Source organism: Oncorhynchus clarkii, chromosome 12 (genome assembly GCF_045791955.1).
Source record: "Oncorhynchus clarkii lewisi isolate Uvic-CL-2024 chromosome 12, UVic_Ocla_1.0, whole genome shotgun sequence".
Lineage (NCBI taxonomy): Eukaryota > Metazoa > Chordata > Actinopteri > Salmoniformes > Salmonidae > Oncorhynchus > Oncorhynchus clarkii.
In genome coordinates, this window is record NC_092158.1 from 43,007,079 (window position 1) to 43,029,690 (window position 22,612).

Here is a 22,612-nt window from a genome sequence, read left to right on the forward strand (position 1 = left end):
GCACTGTCTGAAAGGAAACCGGATATGTTGGCCCCTAGACTGAAAAGGACTATATTTTGATTCATTTTATATTCAAGTTCAGACTATTTTTGATGAATCTCCTATGCAATTGCCTCAAAGCCGATTTCTCTACATATAGGCTTACTAGAATATCTTGTAGTTAGTAGATGTGAAGCCCATGCAGGCTATAAAGCAGGGCTGGCTCTAGCCTTTTGGGGGCCCTAACTGAGATTTGGTGACCCCACATAGTTTTAAAGGTAATTCCTGCAATTCTACTAATTTAGCTATGGGGCAGAGAGAAAAATTTGCAATTTTACTGCTAATTTCCTGTAACTTGACCTAATTTTACCAGAGGATGGAGAGACATTCTTGCCTTTTTAAAGCTAATTTCCTGCAATTCTACACATTCTCCATGACTTATGACATGTTAATATGATATCTGAGTGAGAGTGACTAACAAAATCAATGGGGGCCCCATGGAGGTAAGGGGCCCGGGGGCACGTGCCCTGTGTGTCTGGTCATTATTCGGCCATGATTACTGCAAGTTTAGATAGCTGGCTAGAATAATTAACCAATCTAAATTTTAAAAATCACTGAGTGACTGTCTGTAGCTATGTTTCCATTAACTTGTCCAGTGATTTTCTTTGTAGACATTTAGAAAGTTTTCATAGAAAATACATGCGACAATTGCCTGTTACAGTGCGATTCCATTTATCTATCTTATGTCGATAAAAAGAGCTGGATGTAATGAGGTCACATTTTTAAAAAATTATAACAAAATAAGCAAAAACCTACAGTGTCAAATAAAAATTAAGTGGTTGAAGTGTTTCCATTACACATTTAGGCAAATTGCGCATGAATACATTTGCGACAGCCTGTATGCTCTTCCACCTATCTGTTTCATGTCTCAGGTAGCCCGTGAAAGCTAGCATGGATAGAATGCAATAATTGATTAACATTTACTATATTGTAATAATTCTCATCTGCCAACATATTGCCATGGTCCGTGCCATGGTGAAACTTGTACTCCTGCAGATCTGAAAATGTTGGATTGTGAAACTTGCCAGTCAACCAGAAAAGCAAGGTGAAGTAATTTAGAAAACTCTTGAAAGTCAGGACAATCCTTGTCCTGCAAAGAACCATCATTTTTTATAGTTTACATTTTTTATATAGCAAGCAGTTGGCCTAGGCATTCAGAATCAGACGTGTGGACTCGAGACAGATTCGGGTGACAAATAGGGTGACTTGCAACTCGACTTTGACACCAACGACTCGTGACTTAACTTGGACTTGAGCCTTTTGACTCGAACTGACTTGATACCCTCCAAGTCCAAATAATAAAAATGATGCTTTTTAGAAAAGTATGCAGCGAATCAACTCTTCATTTAACGGATTACAGTTTGAATCGGATAGCAGGCAATCAAATTGTGCCAGCTGAGAAAAAGGAGCCCTTGGAAAGATGATACCCAAAATTATTATTTTCGATATAAAGACTACACTGTAGTCATCAAAAAACGGATTGCAACTTGCAAAACATGGGGTAAGAAAATTACAGACGGAGGCGCAACAACTTTCACATTTTTTTCAGACATTTCAAGCTGTACAAAGAACGGTAAGTCGTGGTTAATATAGCTGACAGCTATATAATTTATAACTTTGCTAGTGTAGCATGTAGGCTAACATAACGTTAAATCAATGAGCCTCCACACTGTCAGTCAGTGCAGGAATGTGATCAGTGCACCCAAGATTGCGCTACAACTGGCCAGGCAGTTGGAAGCCTAAATCCTGCCTGATGTTACGGTTGTTCCTGAAACCATTGACATACGTTAGCCTACTGTAACCACACACAGAGAGGGGGTGTGTGTGTGTTACATTTGGGCGATTGTGTACATCGCCTGATTGCCTGATGTACAGTCTACATCGCCTGATTGCGATCCTCGATAGTCGATCGCAATGGGGGGTTGGAGGTGCGGGTCTTTCTCATGATGTAGCCATGATGTATTTCCATAGAAATATAAAGTTTATTTGAAAGAAAGAAATATATATATTTTTAAAAGCATTCACGATTTGCGTAAATGTAATATACTAACTATTACTCTTGTTAAAAATATGAAATGCTATTACATTTGGTGAAGAGCACATTATGACTTGTTTAGGACTCGAAACTCAAAGTTTAGGACTTGAGACTTGACTTGAGACTTGTCGGTCTTGACCTGGGACTTGAGTTAAGATTTGAGACTTACTTGTGACTTGTAAAACAATGACTTGGTCCCACCTCTGTTTAGAATTAAATGTAGAGTGCAGCTTTATAGTTATTTAATGATATCAAGTGCCCTATGTACCTTAAAAATGATTCTGCATTAATTTTTTTTTGAAAAACACAGTTTATCATTATTTGTCACAATAAAGAAAGTCAGACAAAAGAAAAATCCACCCTGTCAAGAAGATAAAAATGTTGTCGACTCTTTAGAAAATGTATCCTCTCTGCCGTTTCTATTATACATGTTGCAATGATTTATTTTGCGACATTGATTTTGTTGAATAAACCTGGGTCAATGGAAACCTGCCTAGTGACTGACATGACCTCACGTAGCAGGGGTAGAAAGACGCATGAGCAGAGTCCCCACCAGTGGAGGCTGCTGAAGGGAGAACAGCTCATAATAATGTGTTTGATGCCATTGCACCTATGGCCCTCCAGCCATTACCGCAAGCCTGTACTCCCCAATTAAGTTATACCACCAACCATCTGTGGTCCCTACTTCTGTTTTTGTTCTAGGGGAAAGGGAAGTTAGGTTGTAAATACTGTATCCCTGAAAACTAGAAACATCCACTTTCTCCCAAATCCGACTGACATAACAATAGAAAAACTGCTAATACACAACCACATTCTGGAATTGCACCTTGTGTATTATACTATGCTAACTCTCAACAATAAGTTGAGACCCCGACAGAGTTTCTAAACAATACATAATTGTTCTAGATATCATTTTTCAGAATTGGGACATTTAAATGTTGTGGCCTGTTATGGACGACTATGGGACATTGTGGCATTGTTCGGCTATCCCTGAGCAAATGTCCGCTCTCCTTAACCACAAAACGCATACAGACAGGGCTTGCTGCCAAAGGCAGGGCCCGCAGCCTGTTAAGAAGACAATGTGCATTGAAGTGCATTGAAGTTAAATACTAGGGAGGTTGAAACAGCCACTGCCATCTCAAAGCATCTTCGCTAAAAGGCTAAAGGTAAAGAAGAGGCAAACACCTACACTACCGGTCAAAGGTTTTAGAACACCTACTCATTCAAAGGTTTTTCTTTATTTTTCCTATTTTTTACATTGTAGAATAATAGTGAAGACATCAAAACTATGAAATAACACATATGGAATCATGTAGTAACCAAAAAGTGTGAAAGAAATACAAAAATATATATTTTTTCAGATTCTTCATCCTTTGTTTTGACGAAAGCTTTGCACACTCTTGGCATTCTCTCAACCAGCTTCATGAGGTAGTCACCTGGAATGCATTTCAATTAACAGGTGGGCCTTCTTAAAAGTCAACTGTTCAGAGGAGACTGTGTGAATCAGGCCTTCATGGCTGAAATACTGCAAAGAAACCACTACTAAAGGACACCAAGAAGAAGAAGAGACTTGCTTGGGCCAAGAAACACAAGCAATGGAATTTAGACCAGTGGAAATTTGTCTTTTGGGTATTTTTGGTCAACTGTAAAGCATGGAGGAGGTGGTGTTATGGTGTGGGGGTGGTTTGCTGGTGACACTGTCTGTGATTTAGCCAGCATTGCTACCACAGCATTCTGCAGCGACACACCATCCCATCTGGTTTGGGCTTAGTGGGACTATCATTTGTTTTTCAACAGGACAATGACCCAACACACCTCCAGGCTGTGTAAGGGCTATTTTTCCAAGAAGGAGAGTGATGGAGTGCTGCATCAGCTGACCTGGCCTCCACAATCCCCAACCAAATTGAGATGATTTGGGATGAGTCGGACTGCAGAGTGAAGGAAAAGCAACCAACAAGTGCTCAGCATATGTGGGAACTCCTTCAAGACTGCTGGATAATCATTCCAGGTGAAGCTGGTTGAGAGAATGCCAAGAGTGTGCAAAGCTGTCATCAAGGCAAAGGGTGGCTACTTTGAATTATCTCAAAAAGAAAATATATTTTGATTTGTTTAACACTTTTTTGGTTACTACATGATTCCTTATGTGTTATTTCATAGTTTTGATGTCTTCATTAATTTTCTACAATGTAGAAAATAGTAGAAATAAAGAAAAACCCTTGAATGAGTAGGTGTTCTAAAACTTTTGACCAGTAGTGCATGTTCATTGGTGGCTCATATCATACAATAGCAATGGTCTGAGTGTTTCAAATATTTAATGAAGACACTAACAGGGAATTCCATCCATTGCCTAGTTCCATCAAACCCCAATGTGAACCAGTACTTATTGTTAGTTTTATTGTGGTAGTATTCCAACTGACACAAACAATGACCCTTGACCTACCTTGACTCAACCTCAGAGCTGATAAAGGTGGACACATGGTGAGTTAATCATTGACCAGTAGCAGCTTTGATTCAAGCACATGCATCCTCCATGGTCTGCCATTATGAAGACCCTTTGTTGAATTCACCACATTTTCCTGAAGAAACATACAAAAGTACTCATGAATGTGCACCTAAAATCTTGGACAACAATGCTAAATAATGTTGAGAGTATCAAAATAGTGGCCTACCTGTCATATTTCCCCTCTTGTCCTGTGCACAACGTATTGTATATCCTGTAAAAAGTGTGTCTTCTCTGATAGGCAATAATATGAACAGTTGAAGCTTCACATGCTTGCATACATACACACAGACGCACACACTTAACAGCCTAGTAGTGTTCACACTATTTCTCTAGAGATGATGGTAATAATCAGACACATAACATGGTCAATAGTCATATGCATTAGTGGTAGGCATGCAGTGAAAACAAACATTTCAGAAGCCTTTTGTCATTACAGAATGAGGGATTGACATTATCTACCAGAGGGGTGAGTATACTAAAAAGCAGGATCAGTTAGTTAGCCGGCTAACTTTGATAAAACCAGAAATAACTATTGATTTTATTACTACTGACTTAAGCTAAATGTGTGTGGTTTTGGTTATTGAGTCAATTAGACCATGCACATTTCAAGCGTATCTTTAAAAAAAGATATGTGAAGTTATTTCAGAATATTTCTTCAAGTTCGATGGCTAAGTCATTGGTCGTGCTTTGTAGTTAATCCCTCTGGGAAAGTTATGACTTCAAAACAAACAAATATCTGCAATAAAATATGTCATGTTATTTTTCAGATTCTGAAAGTAAAGGTAACTGCTAAAATAAAGGAAACGCCAACATAAAGTGTCTTAATCGAGTGTTGGGCAACATCAAGCCAGAACAGCTTCAATGCACCTTGGCACAGATTCTTCAAGTCTCTGGAACTCTATTGCTGCATTTACACAGTCAGCCCAATTCTGACCTTTTTCACAAATTGGTCTTTTGACCAATCAGATCGGCACTGAAAATGAGCTGATGTGAATAAATCTGATGTGATTGGTCAAAAGACCAACTAGTGGTAAAATATCAGAATTGGGCTGCCTGTGTAAACAGTCTATTGGAGGGCTGCGACACCATTCTTCCATGATAAATTTGATCATTTGGTGTTTTGTTGATGGAAAGCGCTGTCTCAGGCATCACTCCAGAATCTCCCATAAGTGTTCAATTGGGTTGAGATCTGGTTACTGAGATGTCCATGGCATATGGTTAACATCGTTTCCATGCTCATAAAACCATTCAGTGACCACTCATGCCCTGTGGATGAGGGGGGGCATTGTCATTCTATGGAGGCATGGCCATGGTAGACAAAATGATGGCCTGCCTAGCATTTGTATACATGACCCTAAGCATGATGGGATGTTAATTGCTTACTTAACTCAGAAACCACACCTGTATGGAAGCACCTGCTTAAAAAATACTTTGTGTCCATTTACTCAGGTGTTTCCATTACTTTGGCATTTACCTGCATATTCACCATTGGATTGTGTTTAAGAACGCAATGCCTGTAACTTCTCAGTTATGGCTATCTGCTGCCATCTGGTGACAGAAGTGGTGCATGAAGCATTGGCTCTCCTGCAAGGAAGGTTGGTAAGGATAAGACCTACGGGTCATCACTAGATAGCAGTATGCAGAGACAAGGACCCAACACCTACAAATGAGCCCACTGGAATCTAGAACTATTCAATGAGTGGCAAATGACGGTCTGTGCCCTGTTTATTATTTTTTTCAAAACATGTAAACACAAGACTTTGACCTGGAAACAAAAATACACAAAGACACTGGTAATATATATATATATCAAAACATTAACATACTTCTTTGAAATTCATAATGTTAATAAATGCTGGAATGCTTGACAACATCAATATATATTCTTAAATATATATTTCTATATAGAGATAGATTCAATATCTTCATTCATATTGCCCCTCTAGGTCCTCTATTAGAATTGGATCAAGTTCCTTACATGATCTTTACCCCGGGATCTTTTTCTGGCACCTTAGACCTGACGATAGACATCCACATTTGAAGAAATGTAAAGGCAGTTTTAAAACAAGTGCACACCATCTTCTTGTGACAAATATACTGTATGTCCACTGCTATATCCTCAAGGTAGGGAAATGCATTCAGCAGTAGCCATTCCCCTCTCACATCCCCTGATAAGACAGCATGTACACAGACCGGGGTTCAAACACTATTTCAAATATTCTTTTGTGTTTGCTATTGCCTGCCAAATGTGTCAGCTGGGGTTAACAGTTTTGTGACTATTCTTTCGGTTCCATTGACCAAGGCAAGCTCAATCAAGCCCAGCCGAAGTATTTTAAATGATTTCAAATAGCATTTGAACTCAGGTCTGCAGTTAAATTGGGGGAAAGAGATATTGCATGTCCCTCTGGCCCCCGTTCAATCATTCAGTTAATGGGAGTCTAAACAACAAGCGTTACAACGCCTCTTTGTTGTTGTACTTTAAAGAGTAACCAACTGCAATTTCTAGACATTCCAACAGTGAGCCAGCAGAGAGGAAATCTAGCTCCACCTCGATAAATTTAATGTATATGGCCGAATGTTCAGGGCCCAAGGAGAGGCCCTCTTCCCTGGTCTGCTGGCCAGTGCCGCTGCAATTCCCCTGGAGGAAGCATGTTACGGCCGAGATCTCCCTGCGGCTGTAATGCTTGCCTGAGCTCTGAAAGTGCTGGAACAGACACTGCTGTAAGGTCCTCTCCTCTGCGATGCCCAGGTAGCAGTAGGTCACTTTGGCCCCAGTCCTCTCCCCCTCCCTCGCTCGTCCCCCCGGCCTCACCACACTCTCGGACCCGGGCCCGCCGGAGCCCGACGACCCAGAGAGAGGCAAGCTCTGGTCAGTGTCTTGGTGTTGCAGTGGAGAGGCTGGAGCCTCATCCTCCCCTGCGTAGTGCAACTCCGCCACCACGTCCTCGTAGCCTATGGCGTACAGGCCGTAAGTCTTGGGGATACCCCCCGGTAGGAGATACTTGGAGGTCCCGTTGCTACAGCCCGTCACCCTGGCCTGGGCTATGGGGATCCAGTCCACCTCCATGTGCAGTTCCAGGCAGCGTGCTTCGCTAATGGTGATGTCCAGGAACTTATAATACACGTTCTTCCAGTTCATCTTCTGTACTTTGGTCATGATGACACGGCCCTCTGCCTTCTCTGGGTTGAAGTACTCGCGCAGCCGCTTGCCAAGGGGCACCTGGGAGCTGATCTCTGCGTAGTGGTAGCGGATGTCCTCACGCCAGCGCGTGTTGTAGCCCACGCCAAAAATGGCCAGCTTGTTGGAAAGGTGCAGCCGGGAGAAGTCGGTCCACGTCTGAAAGTGCTCCCACTTCACCTGCACCGACTCCAGGATACGCACCACGTTCAGCATCACTTCCTGTTTCCTGACAGGGACAGAAATAAATGGCCGGTCAAGATTTGGTTGGAACCATTGGAGGGTTGGTAATGAGAACAGCTGCTTAATTTTGATGAAGACTAGACATTGAATGATGCAGAGACCAAGTTTCTGTAAGCGATTTGTTTTTCAAATATATCACATCTTGGCAGTAAAAAAATAAGCATTTAGTTTGGCATTATATTCATATTACACAGTGTTATTAGGGATCATTAATTCTATGGAGAAAAAAATACATACAGGACTTGCTCCGAAGGCTCAGGTCGCAGCTGCAGGACTCTGGCATTCTTTGGTGGCTGTGTTTCCTCTGAAGAAATGAACAGTATTTTCCATCAACATCAAAATAACACAATAAATGCTACCTGACAGGCATATGGCCTCATTAGCCAACTCCTACATTATTCCTTTTGACATAGAGTGAAGGAATAGCCTGCATACTAACGACAGGGCTTCCAAACATTTCACAGTCCCGTAACTACCCCTAGTAAGAACTACCAGCACCCTGGATAGTCTACCTACCCCTTTAACAAAAATAAGTCTGCTGACCACTTCACTATAGCCCACTTTTGTCAACCCCACAATCAATCACCACCACTCACCAGTTTCCATCTCTCCCTCCTGGAAGGCCGAGGCCAGCACCTGGTTGCACCAGTCTTCCTGGGAGAAATCCTCCATGGTGCTGCCGTCAGACTCCATCTCCTGGTACAGGCCACTGCTGTTGATGAGGACGGGGGCACACATCTGGGAGTCCCAGCCTCCCTGGCCAAACACCTTTTCCAGCTGCTCGATGGAGTAGCTGCTCTTCCTCTTGCCGACACCGTGCTCCTTCACTCGGCTGTAGCACCGTCGCAGCGTCTGCGGGTCATAATGGATGTGTAAATGTTAGAGGAAGAGCTTGAGGTTTGTGTTAGCTACTAGGCTAGCTATAGGCATATCCAATGCCACAAATACACCAGATTTGAAAAATAATTTACTGAAATCCTTTGCTTTGAAATTAAACTGAGGATATTTAATTCTCTACAATTGCACTAGATGCAAAATTCAACCATCTTCTGCAAACTTCCAGTCAGCTTACCGGATAGCTATCTACATTTGAAGTCGGAAGTTTACATACACCTAGGTTGGAGTCATTAAAACTCGTTTTCAACCACTCCACAAATTTCTTGTTAACAAACTATAGTTTTGGCAACTCTGTTAGGACATCGACTTTGTGCATGACACAAGTCATTTTTCCAACAATTGTTTACAGATTATTTCACTTCTAATTCACTGTATCACAATTCCAGTGGGTCAGAAGTTTACATACACTAAGTTGACTGTGCTTTAAACAGCTTGGAAAATTCCAGAAAATTATGTCATGTCTTTAGAAGCTTCTGATAGGCTAATGGACATCATTTGTGTCAATTGGAGGTGTACCTGTGGATGTATTTCAAGGCCTGCCTTCAAACTCAGTGCCTCTTCACTTGACATCATGGGGAAATCAAAAGAAATCAGCCAAGACCTCAGAAAAACAATTGTAGACCTCCACAAGTCTGGTTCATCCTTGGGAGCAATTTTTCAAATGCCTGAAGGTACCACGTTCATCTGTACAAACAATAGTACACAAGTATAAACAACATGGGACGACGCAGCCATCATACCGCTCATGAAAGAGACGCGTTCCGTCTCCTAGAGGTGAACGTACTTTGGTGCGAAAAGTGCAAATCAATCCCAGAACAACAGCAAAGGACCTTGTGAAGATGCTGGAGGAAACGGGTACAAAAGTATCTATATCCACAGTAAAAATGAGTCCTATATCGACATAACCTGAAAGGCCGCTCAGCAAGGAAGAAGCCACTGATCCAAAACCGCCATAAAAATACCAGGCTACGGTTTGCAACTGCACATGGGGACAAAGATAATCAAATATCCTCTGGTCTGTCTGATAAAACAAAAACAGAACTGTTTGGCCATAATGACCATTGTTATGTTTGGAGGAAAACGCAAGCCGAAGAACACCATCCCAACCTTGAAGCATGGGGGTGGCAACATCATGTTGTGGGGGTGCTTTGCTGCAGGAGGGTCTGGTGCACTTCACAAAATAGATGGCATCATGAGGTAGGAACATTATGTGGATATATTGAAGCAACATCAGTCAGGAAGTTAAAGTTTGGTTGCAAATGAGTCTTCCAAGTGGACAATGACCCCAAGCATACTTCCAAAGTTGTGGCAAAATGGCTTAAGGACAACAAAGTCAAGGTATTGGAGTGGCCATCACAAAGCCCTGACCTCAATCCTATGGAAAATGTGTGGGCAGAACTGAAAAAGCGTGTGTGTGCAAAGATGGCTACAAACCTGACTCAGTTACACCAGCTCTGTCAGGAGGAATGGGCCAACATTCACCCAACTTATTGTGGGAAGTTTGTGGAAGGCTACCTGAAAACGTTCGACCCAAGTTAAACAATTTAAAGACAATGCTAACAAATACTAATTGATTGTATGTAAACTTCTGACCCACTAGGAATGTGATGAAAGAAATAAAAGGTGAAATAAATCATTCTCTATACTATTATTCTGACATTTCACATCCTTAAAATAAAGTGGTGATCTTAACTAACCTAAGACAGGGAATTTTTACTTGGATTAAATGTCAGGAATTGTGAAAAACTGAGTTTAAATGTATTTGTCTAAGGTGTATGTAAACTTCCGACTTCAACTGTATCTAGCTCAGGGAAGGGCAACTGGTTACATTATCTCACTACATTACTACACTGAACAAACATATAAAACGCAACATGCAACAATAATAAAGATTTTACTGAGTTCATATAAGGAAATCTGTCAATTGAAATACATTCATTCGGCCCTAATACGGTATATGGATTTCACATGACTGGGAATACAGATATGCATCTGTTGGTCACAGATACCAAAAAAAAAAGTAGGGTTGTGCATCAGAAAACCATTCAGTATCTGGTGTGACCACCATTTGCCTCATGCAGCGTGACACATCTCCTTTGCATAGAGTTGATCAGGTTGTTTATTGTGGCCTGTGGAATGTTGTCCGTCCCCTCTTTAATGGCTGTGCGAAGTTGCTGGATACTGGAACACGATGTCATACACGTCGATCCAGAGCATCCAAAACATGCTCAAAAGGTGACAAGTCTGGTGAGCATCCAAGCCTGAGAAGAACTGGGACATTTTCAGCTTCCAGATATTGTGTACCGATCCTTGTGACATGGGGCCGTGCATTATCATAATGAAACATGAGGTGATGGCCATTGATAAAATACAATTGTGTTAGTGGTCCATAGCTTATGCCTACCCATACCATAACCCCACCATGGGGCACTCGATTCACAACGTTGACATCAGCAAACCACTCTCCCACACAGAGCCATACACACTGTCTGCCATCTGCCCGGTACAGTTGAAACCGGGATTAATCTGTGAAGAGAACACTTCTCCAGTGTGCCAGTGTCAATTGAAGGTGAGCATTTGCCCACTGAACTCTGTTACGACCCCAAACTGCAGTCAGGTCAAGACCCTGGTGAGGACGACGAGCACACAGATGAGCTTCCCTGAGACGGTTTCTAACAGTTTGTGAAGAAATTCTTCCGATGCGCAAACCCAGTTTCATCAGCTGTCCGGGTGGCTCATCTCAGACCATCCCGCAGCTGAAGGAGCCATATGTGGAGGTCTTGGGCTGGCATGGTTACATGTGGTCTGTGGTTTTGAGGCCGGTTGGACATACAGTACTGCCAAATTCTATAAAACGATGTTGAGGCGGCTTATGGTATAGAACTTAACATTAAATTCTCTGGCAAGACCTCTGGTGGACATTCCTGCAGAGAGCATGACAATTGCACGCTCCCTCAACTTTATATATCTGTGGCATTGTGTTGTGTGACAAAACTGCACAAGGTGCACCTGTGTAATGATCATGCTGTTTAATTAGGTTATTGATATGCCACACCTGTCAGGTGGATGGATTATCTTAGCAAATGAGAATTACTAACTGGGATGTAAACAAATGTGCACAAAATTGGAGAGAGATACGCTTTTTGTGCAGATGGAAAATGTCTGGGATCTTATATTTCAGTTTATGAAACGTGGGACTAAGACTTTACATGGTGCGTGTATATTTTTGTTCTGTATAGCTCTCTAGAAAGGTAACGTTACTTAGTCATGGGGCATAGCTAGGAAGGTAGCAATGACAACATCCTGGATAACATAAAATTAATGAACATAACACGAAGTTCCCTAGCAAGAGTCTGACAGATGGCTAACGTTAGCTACCTAGCTATGTGATAGATGAACATGCTTACTCTGTCCCCCATTACCTTCATCCTTTCCCTGCATTGGGATGGGGTCCTTTCGTAGCCGAGCTCTGCTAGGGCTCGTGAGACCCGCTCGTACATTGCGGGACCAGGAGCCTTTCCAGAGAAAACGGTGCCTGCAACCTCCAGCTGCTGCATTCGTGCCTCTGTCAGTCTTTCATTCCCCCATACCGCAATAAGTGCGTTTGTTTCTGATGGGGTCCACGACATCCCTCGGCAAGCGGTGAAGCTATTTGATGCACAGGCCGATCCACTTCGGCCTGCGCTCCCAGAAATCGACAAACCTACGTTGAGAGGCGAGAATCGATTAGGTGTGGAGGGATTGGAATGATATTGGTTGCTGTCGCTCAAATCTTCTGATTCTGGTGATGGCACTTCTGTTTTCGGTATCTTTAAAGGCGTCGATATCTCTGGAGAATGATCAGCGTTACTGGGCGCCGCCATCTTGCTTCTGTTGCTAAGGGGCGGGGGATGGGAGTTGACGTCTTCTCAGTGGATTGGGTGAGCGGTCAATTAATATTGCAAACAGAAAATATCGGTCAAGCCATCTGTACTGTATAATTTGTGTGCGCGCATGCACTCGGCGTTGCCATGTTCCCGTGTAAATGTTGGGAGGGCCGGAGGGGTGTGTGTGTGTTTTGAGAGAGCACTGCAGTTATTGGTTAAGTCACGTGAGCGAGAGGAGCGGGCAGCACGCGTGCACGTTGTGACAACTTTTTTACCAGTTGTTGGTAGACTATTTAGATTGTCGTTATGGAGACACCTATTTACAAACCTTTTTCCAGAAGATATATTAATACCCTAGAACCGACGCACATTAAGAAATAATGGAGATACAGCACTGGAAAACGACTTTGGGCGCACTTGTGCGCATTTCACAAATCCGCTCGGAGGTGGTTTAAACTGCAGTCTAATGTTGACTGCTTAAAGAAAACGCTATCAAGCCAAGTGCTTTACGCATGCTCAGTTCTCGTGTCTCGGGGGCTGGCGGTGTGGACATTTGAAGTGTAAATTATGCAACTCCCCCGCGTGGTTCTTTTTATGGGGAAAAGTCCCTAATGAAACTGACATTAGGCTAAATGTCGAGAATTATACATTTGCCTCTGTTGGCCATCAAGTAGTCTATTAATGTATATGCCATTGTAGGCTACCATTTGATACAATAAATATGTTGAAATTACGATATCACAGGTCATTGCAAATCAATTTATGCCACCTGTGTAGTCTACCTGGAGCTGGCAAACCAATGTAAAAAAAATAGCCTATAACTTCAGTTTGTTGTTGTTGAAGTCTTGTGTTATTATGAATGCAGTAGTCAGATTAGGCTACAGGTAAAACACATTCTAAAAAAATAAACACTGGCTGCGATTAACAAGCATATTCATTCCCTAAATTCTAGACCTCAGCTGAATCTGGTAATGAATGGTGTGGCTGTTGAACAAGTTGAGGAGACTAAATTACTTGGTGCTACCTTAGATTGTAAACTGTCATGGTCAAAACATATATATTCAAAGGTTGTAAAGATGGGGAGTGGTCTGTCCGCAATAAAGAGATTCTGTTTTTTTTTAACAACACTCCAAAAAAGCAAATCCAGCAGGCTCTAGTTTTATTTTATCTTTATTATTGTCCAGTCATGTGGTCAAGTGCTGCAATGAAAACCTAGTTATGCCGCAGCTGGCCCAGAACAGAGCGGCACGTCTTGCTCTTCATTGTAATCAGAGGGCTAATATTTATACTATGCATGCCAGTCTCTCTTTTCTAAGAGTTGAGGAAAGACTGACTGCGTCACTTATTGTTTTTATAAGAAACATGAATGTGTTGGAAATTTACACATAGCACTGACACACACTTACCCCACCAGACATACCACCAGGGTTCGTTTCACAGTCCCCAGGTCCAGAACAAATTCAAGGAAACGTACAGTATTATATAGAGCCATGAGTGTATGGAACTCCATTCCATCTTACATAGCGCAAGTGAACAGCAAACGTGTTTTATTTAAAATGAATAAAGCCACACCATGTAACCTACTTGTTGTATGCATGCACTGACACACAATCAAATTGATCCATAAAGCCCTTTTTACATCTGCCGATGTCACAAAGTGCTGTACAGAAACTCAGCCTAAAACCCCAAATAGCAAGCAAAGCAGATGTAGAAGCACAGTGGCTAGGAAAAACTCCCTAGAAAGGCAAGAACCTAGGAAGAAACCTAGAGAGGAACCCGGCTCTGAGGGGTGTCCAGTCCTCTCATGGCTGTGCCGGGTTTAGATTATAACAGTACATGGCCAAGATGTTCAACGTTCATAGATGACCAGCAGGGTCAAATAATAATAATAATAATCACAGTGGTTGTGGAGGGTGCAACAGGTCAGCAGGAGTAAATGTCAGAAGGCTTTTCATAGCCCGAGCATTCAGAGTTGGAGACAGCAGGTGCGGGACAAGATAGCACATCCTGTGAACGGGTCAGGGTTCCATAGCCGCAGGCAGAACAGTTGAAACTGGAGCAGCAGCATGACCAGGTAGACTAGGGGCAGCAAGGAGTCATCAGGCCAGGTAGTCCTGAGGTATGGTCCCAGGTCTCAGGTCCTCCGGGAGGGGAGAGAGAGAGAATTAGAGGGAGCATACTTAAATTCACACAGGAGAAATACTCCAGATATAACAGACTGATCCTAGCCCCCTGACACAAACTATAGCAGCATAAATTCTGGAGGCTGATGCAGAAGCAGTCGGGAGACACTGTGGCCCCATCCGACGATACCCCCAGACCAGGCCAACCAGGAAGGATATTACACCACCCACTTTGCCAAAGCACAGCCCCCACACCACTAGAGGGATACCTTCAACTACCAACTTACCATCCTGAGACAAGGCCAAGTTTAGCCCATGAAGATCTCCCCCAGGGCACAACCCAAGTGGGGGCGCCAACCCAGACAAGAAGATTACATCAGTGACTCAACCCACTCAAGTGACGTACCCCTCCTAGGGACGGCATGGAAGAGCACCAGTAAGCCAGTGACTCAGCACCTGTAATAGGGTTAGAGGCAGAGAATCCCAATGCAAAGTGGGGAACCGGCCAGGTAGAGACAGCAAGGGTGGGTTCGTCGCTCCAGTGCCTTTCCATTCACCTTCCACCCCTGGACAAGACTACACTCATTCATAGGACCTACTGAAGAGATGAGTCTTAAATAAAGACTTAAAGGTCGAGACCGAGTCTGCGTCTCTCACGTGGATGTGCAGAACGTTCCATAAAAATGGAGCTCTATAAATATTTTTTTTTTCTTAACTGACTTGCCTTGTTAAATAAAGGTTAAATAAAATATTTAAAAAATATATACAAATCAAAACAGTCTATCAGAATTCCAGTCATTCCAATTAATGTTATACCCCTTGATCTTCAAGAATAGGACTTGGAAATGTGGAAGTATATATTAGCCAAATTTGTTTACATGAGCATAACCCAAAAAACCCAGCCCTACTCTGTTGTTTATGATTTTGTTGTCATTTAGGACTGATTTGGCTCATTGATTCGAGTTGAAAAATAAATGCTGCGCTCATGGAATGGCATGTTTTGAGCACTACTGAAAAGTGCTATTTTCATGTGAAAAATATATGCCATATTTTATTTAACCTTTATTTAACTAGGCAAGTCAGTTAAGAACACATTCTTATTTATAATGACAGCCTAGGAGCAGTCGGTTAACTGCCTTGTTCAAGATGACTTAAAGATTGATGTACACCAGTGGAACCCATCCAACTTGAAGGAGCTGGAGCAGTTTTCCCTTGAAGAATGGGCAAAAATCCCAGTGGCTAGATGTGTCAAGCTTATAGATACAAACCCCAAGAGACTTGCAGCTGTAATTGCTGCAAAAGGTGGTATTGACTTTGGGGGAATGAATAGTTATGCACTCTCAAATTATCCGTTTTTTTTTGTCTTATTTGTTGTTTGTTTCACAATAAAACATATGTTGCATCTTCAAAGTGGTAGGTATGTTGTGTAAATCAAATGATACAACCCTCCAAAAAACTATTTTAATTCCAGGTTGTAAGGCAACAAAATAGTACAAATGCCAAGGGGGGTGAATACTTTCGCAAGGCACCGTTTGGTCAGACTCACGTGGAACAAATTTAAACTTGTGCCTTTTTTCAATGCTGATTTGAATGTAATTGAGAAAACAGAGAAGTGTCAAATATTTTTTTTCTCGCAAACATCCTTTCTGAATTTAAAAGTAACTCAAAGTAATTATGTTGTTTTTCAAAAGTATCTGTAATTTGATTACGTAACGGATTACATTTACCGTTTTTTGTTGTAATCGATGTAATCCACTGCTCCCCAACCCTGCTAGCCAATGAGGTAACATATCTAAACGAATGGTTAACGATGTCGACATGCGAGTAGTTTTAGAAGGTCCCACAACATGGTTTGAAAAAGGCGCTCCCATTCCCTATAGGAAGACACAAATGTTGCACTGGTAATAATTGGTCAGATCCTTTGACCTGGTTGTGCTAGAAGCAAGCTGTTTTCACTCTAGTAACCATGACATTAATTAACAGATCTTCTCTTGCTTCAGTCACTTGTTTCTCCAGGTCACTGAAACAATGGTATAGCTAAGCCTTATCATTACAACAATTATTATCTGGGAATTTTTTTATCATAGTCGCACAGTGCTCCCAAAATAACATTCCTGGTTGCACAGCATTGTCATGGGCAGGACCGAATCCTTGGTCTCCCACGGGAGAATCCATCTTGACCGTTACACCAAGAGGAAATGTTCTCTTGGGCTGAGGGTGACACTGATTTTGAAGACGCAGATAGGGCTACCTCGTCATGAGACCATGAACCCGTCTCATGTCCAGTACATGCACTACATGACCAAAAGTATGTGGACACCTGCTTGTCGAACATCTCAATCATGGCCATTAAAATTTAGTTGGTCCCCCTTTACTGATATATAAGAGCCTCCATTCTTCTGTGAAGCATTTCCACTAGATGATGGAACATTACTGTGGGGACTTTCTTCCATTCAGCCACGAGCATTAGTGAGGTCAGGCACTGATGTTGGGCGATTAGGCCTGGCTTGCAGTCAGCGTTCCAATTCATCCCAAAGGTGTTCGATGGGTTGAGGTCAGGGCTCTATGTAGGCCAGTCAAGTTTTTCGACACCGATCTCGACAAACCGTTTCTGTATGGACCTCGCTTTGTGTACGGGGGCATTGTCATGCTGAAACAGGAAAGGGCCTTCCCCAAACTGTTGCCACAAAGTTGGAAGCACAGAATCATCCAGAATGTCATTGTATGCTGTAGCGTTCAGATTTCTCTTAACTGGAACTAAGGGACCTATTCCATGAAAAACAGCCCCGGACCATTATTCCTCCTCCACCAAACTTTACAGTTGGCACTATGCATTGGGGCAGGTAGCGTTCTCCTGTCATTCGCCAAACCCAGATTTGTCCGTCGGACTGCCAGATGGTGAAGCGTGATTCATCACTCCAGAGAACTCAGTATTGAGTGTTGCAACTAAGCTACGGTCTTCAGCACTCAGTGATACCATTCTGTGAGCTTGTGTGGCCTACCACTTTGCGACTGAGCCATTCGTGCCCCAAACCTTTCCACTTCACAATAACAGCATTTACAGTTGACTGGGGCTGCAATACAGAAACTGACTTGTTGGAAAGGTCACATCCTATGACAGTGCCACGTTGATAGTCACTGAGCTCTTTATTAAGGCCATTCTCCAGCCAATGTTAGTCTATTATCGTCCCAAGCAACAGTTGCTTGACCTTTCACGTTAACGTTTGGGTGGAGGTAAGCGTCACCTCTTCGTATTTGCCGCTGTGCTAGAGCTGTGTCATGTTCAAGTACCTATGAGTGAGTGGAACAGTGCCGCGACCGTTCAACGTACCTGAGCTGAGCTGATCCTGTCATGTGTCGAACACACGTGGCTAATGAGGAATACATGGGCATGAGCCATATCCCTTTTATTATGGGATTAATAACTTCCTGGTAAGTCAATATTCTGACTCTCTTCCTCTATAACATTCACACATACAAAATAAAGAAAATACCAACATAAAGTGTCGTTATAGGGTGTTGGGTCACGACAAGCCATACCAGCTTTAATGCACCTTGGCATAGATTCTACAGGTGTCGGGAACTCTATTGGAGGGATGCGACACCATTCTTCCACGAGAAATTATATCAGTTGTAGTTTTGTTGATGATTGTGGAAAATTCTTTCTCAGGTACCGCTCTAGAATCTCCCATAACGGTTCAATTGGGTTGAGATCTGGTAACTGAGACATTGTCATCCTATGGGGGCATAGCCATGGTTGCCAAAATAATGGCCTGCCCAGCATTTTTTACATGACCCTAAGCATGATGGGATGTTAGTTGCTTTATTAAGTCAGGAACCACTGTGGGACACCTGCTTTCAATACACTTTGTATCCCTCATTTACTCAAGTGTGTCCATTATTTTGTCAGTTACCTGTACTTTTTCAGAAGAATGGTCTGTTGTCATACCTGTCGTCCAGGCAACCCATTTGGTACCAATTTTGAGGCAACTTCCATTGCTTTTGATGGCGTTTAGGAGTTGTTTTACACATATTTGTTTTTACACTGAAAACAATCATCTTATTCTTTATAAATGTTGTAGATTGATAACATGACTAGCTTCTCAACACACACATTTTTCCTATTACCATATTATGTGAGGATCAGTTCTGATACCTGCATTTGAAGTGAGTGTAATTGTTAATGTGTCAATTAACAATCTGACAGCACAGTTGCAGTCACCAATGCTCTGGATAACACAAAACAGCCTAAGCAGGTTTGCTTGGGCGAGTAATGTTCAGTGAGCTGTTCTCTCATTTGTGACTGGAAGTAGCTAGCCAATGTTAGCCAGTTAGCTTGGGTGCTTGACTGCTGTTGTTAGTTCAGAACGCTCAGATCAACCCTTAAAGAGATAGGTCGGGCTAAAGCTTAAGAGTGTATGAATGATGCTGAATGGGTGTAGACAAAGAAGAGCTCTCCAGTTGTTACCAAAACATACAAAGGCCATTTTCTCAAAAGTGAGATTACAAGTTTATCAACTTTTAAAGCAGAATTACTTTCCCATTGTTCCTCAAATGCAGTGTATGATATACCATTTTGTAGCTCTGTGTCTCTACTTTATCCAATGTACAAAACACAATTTCAAATTTTGCTACATAAGACTGAATCAAGGCGGTCGGTCACATTGGACAAATTGCAATTTCAATTGGTCGGGCTAAAGACTTTTACTCAAGTAGTATTTTACTGGGTGACTTTCACTTGAGTCATTTTCTATTAAGTTATCTTTACTTTTACTGAAGTATGACAATTGGATACTTATCCCACTGGTCATGGAAATACATGTATTTCCTGTTACCACATACTTTACCGTTTCCATGCTTTTAGTTTTCCATTTGAACCAATTTATCAGTGAATTCTGAAAAGCTATCCAAGGATTGTTCCATAGGGTTGTGTTTTTAGGAAGTCATATTGGTTCTTGTAGAATACATTTCATTTTCTTCCATACTGTTACATTATAGTGTTCCTAACTATGCAGCAACATGCTGAATTGTGAGTTAAACTTACATTTGAATATTGCAATTGGAAACAGTAACAAACACAATAAACAACAGATGTAGACATTTAAAAATGGAAATAGAAAAATAATGTTAACTATCAACTGTTAAGCAGGTAAAGCATGGCTGAGATGGCGCTACAATGGAAACTCTCACAGTCCTGCAGTGGATCAGTTTCAGATGTAGGCTAACAGACAATCATTCATATTCCTAAACAATAGGAATAGGATGGGAGATAGTTGTTAAGTATCAAAAGTAAATGTAATTGCTAAAATATACTAAATTATCAAAAGTGTGTTTAGTGAATCTGCCAGATCAGAGGCAGTAGGTTTGACTAGGGATGTTCTCTTGATAAATGCGTGAATAAACAATTTTCCTGTCACTGTTAAGCATTCAAAATGTAACTTTTGGGTGTCAGGGAAATGTATGGTGTAAAAAGTAAATAATAATAATCAAAAGTAGTCAACAATATAAATAGTAATGCAAAGAACAGATACCACCTAAAAGGACTTAAGTAGTACTTTAAAGTATTTTTACTTAAGTACTTTACACCACTGTCCATGACAGAATTCAAAAGTAATTTTGGACTGACCAATGTAGATATTTTCAAATGGATGCAATATTACATATCACTAAATTTAGATTTGAAGTCTTTTGGACATCAGGGCAACCTTGAAGGAATCTTACGTGAGTTGAAAAGGATGTTCATATGATGGGTAAGATATACAAAACATTGCAGAAAGCATATCCAACTGACACTCTTAGAAAAAAATATAAACTATTGGAACCAAGACTTAAAAATAACTGATGGAGGGAATGTTGGAGCATAACTAACGAAATTACAGATAACGAAAATGCCATGTGGCAAATAAATAATGCAGGCACCAGTGATGGGGGTGTGAGCATCCGGGTCTGGGCAGATGAGATAGACAGTTGAAGTCGGAAGTTTACATACACCTTAGCCATACACATTGTAAACTCAGTTTTTCACAATTCCTTACATTTAATCAGAGTAAAAATTCCCTGTCATAGGTCAGTTAGAATCACCACTGTATTTTAAGAATATGAAATGTCAGAATAATAGTAGAGAGAATGATTTATTTCAGCTTTTATTTCTTTCATCACATTCCCAGTGGGTCAGAAGTTTACACGCACTCAATTAGTATTTGGTAGCATTGCCTTTAAATTGTTAAACTTGGGTCAAACATTTCGGGTAGCCTTCCACAAGCTTCCCACAATAAGTTGGGTGGATTTTGGCCCATTCCTCCTGACAGAGCTGGTGTAACTGAGTCAGGTTTTTAGGCCTCTTTGCTTGCACACGGATGTTCAGTTCTGCCCACACATTTTCTATGGGAATGAGGTCAGGGCTTTGTGATGGCCACTCCAATACCTTGACTTTGTTGTCCTTAAGCCATTTTGACACAACTTTGGAAGTATGTTTGGGGTCATTGTCCATTTGGAAGACCCATTTGCGACCAAGCTTTAACTTCCTGACTGATGTCTTGAGATGTTGTTTCAATATATCCACATAATTTTCCTGCCTCATGATGCCATCTATTTTGTGAAGTGCACCAGACCCTCCTGCAGCAAAGCACCCCCACAACGTGATTCTGCCACCCCTGTGCTTCACAGTTGGGATGGTGTTCTTCGGCTTGCAAGCCTCTCCCTTTTCCTCCAAACATAATGATGGTCATTATGGCCAAACAGTTATATTTTTGTTTCATCAGACCAGAGGATATTTCTCCAAAAAGTATGATCTTTGTCCCCATATGCAGTTGCAAACAGTAGTCTGGCTTTTTTTAATGGCGATTTTGGAGCAGTGGCTTCTTCCTTGCTGAGCGGCCTTTCAGGTTTTGTCGATATAGGACTCATTTTACTGTGGATATACTGTGAATTCAGAAACTGCTTTGCCAGCTGTCGTCCAGCAGTGGGCATATGCCCTCTGTGTGTCTTCTGGTCATGACGTGACCAGAGGGGAGGAACATCCTCCTGTCCTCCCTTTTCTCTCAGGAGGCATAGTTTTTGACAATCTCCATGTGTTTGGTATTTGGTAAAGGTCAGACACAGGAAAGAATGTGGACAGACTAACTTTTAAAGACAGGTTGCACATTCGGTTGTGAGGAGTGGCTATGAATTCAGAGAGAGGGCTTCATGTCAACAGAATGATTCTTCATATTTTCATTATGACTTATTACATTTGGGCTGAATCCCAAATGGCACACTATTTTTGTTATAGTGCATTACATAAAATAATGCACTATAAAGGGAATAGTGTGCCTTTTGGGACACAAGCATGGTCATATGTTTAGCAGCTCAAATGCACATCTTCAAGAAGCCCTATAAGCTCCATAGGTGATTGGATATTTGTGAATGCAAATTTGTCCAAAAGACTAGGTTCTGTGTCTGTACCATTATAGGATCTCCATTATATACGATATATATGCGCAGACATAATTTAAGATTAATGAGGTGATTGCTGTATTTGTACTCAATCAGGACAAAATGCTTGGCTATGAGGTTTATACTGCAGCCATTTACCTAGCGCCTTACTAACTGAAGTTTGAAGATGGACTGATCTCTTCCTAATTATGGCTGGCTGGTATTATATGCCTTGTGGTGTCATTAGAATTTTAAGTTTAGCATGTTCTATGGTCATTCTATTCATGAGTGTGTTTTTATTCAAATGGTAATGTA

General features: G+C 41.6%; 1 protein-coding gene across 2 annotated transcripts; it reads right to left on the bottom strand.

Moving 5' to 3' along the window:
- Window positions 1-6,290: 6,290 nt before the first annotated feature.
- LOC139422043 (myb/SANT-like DNA-binding domain-containing protein 2) lies at window positions 6,291-12,767 on the bottom strand. Of its 2 annotated transcripts, none has more exons than XM_071173179.1 (4): window positions 12,303-12,767; window positions 8,595-8,850; window positions 8,236-8,302; window positions 6,291-7,984 (listed from the first exon to the last, which is right to left on the bottom strand). In XM_071173179.1, the coding sequence occupies exons 1-4, from the start codon at window positions 12,756-12,758 to the stop codon at window positions 7,030-7,032; spliced, it is 1,734 nt and encodes a 577-aa protein (XP_071029280.1). In that variant the 5' UTR covers window positions 12,759-12,767; the 3' UTR covers window positions 6,291-7,029. The 2 variants fall into 2 exon arrangements, with proteins under 2 accessions (XP_071029280.1, XP_071029281.1); XM_071173180.1 differs by having other exon boundaries at window positions 12,318-12,758.
- Between the last annotated feature and the right edge of the window lie 9,845 nt (window positions 12,768-22,612).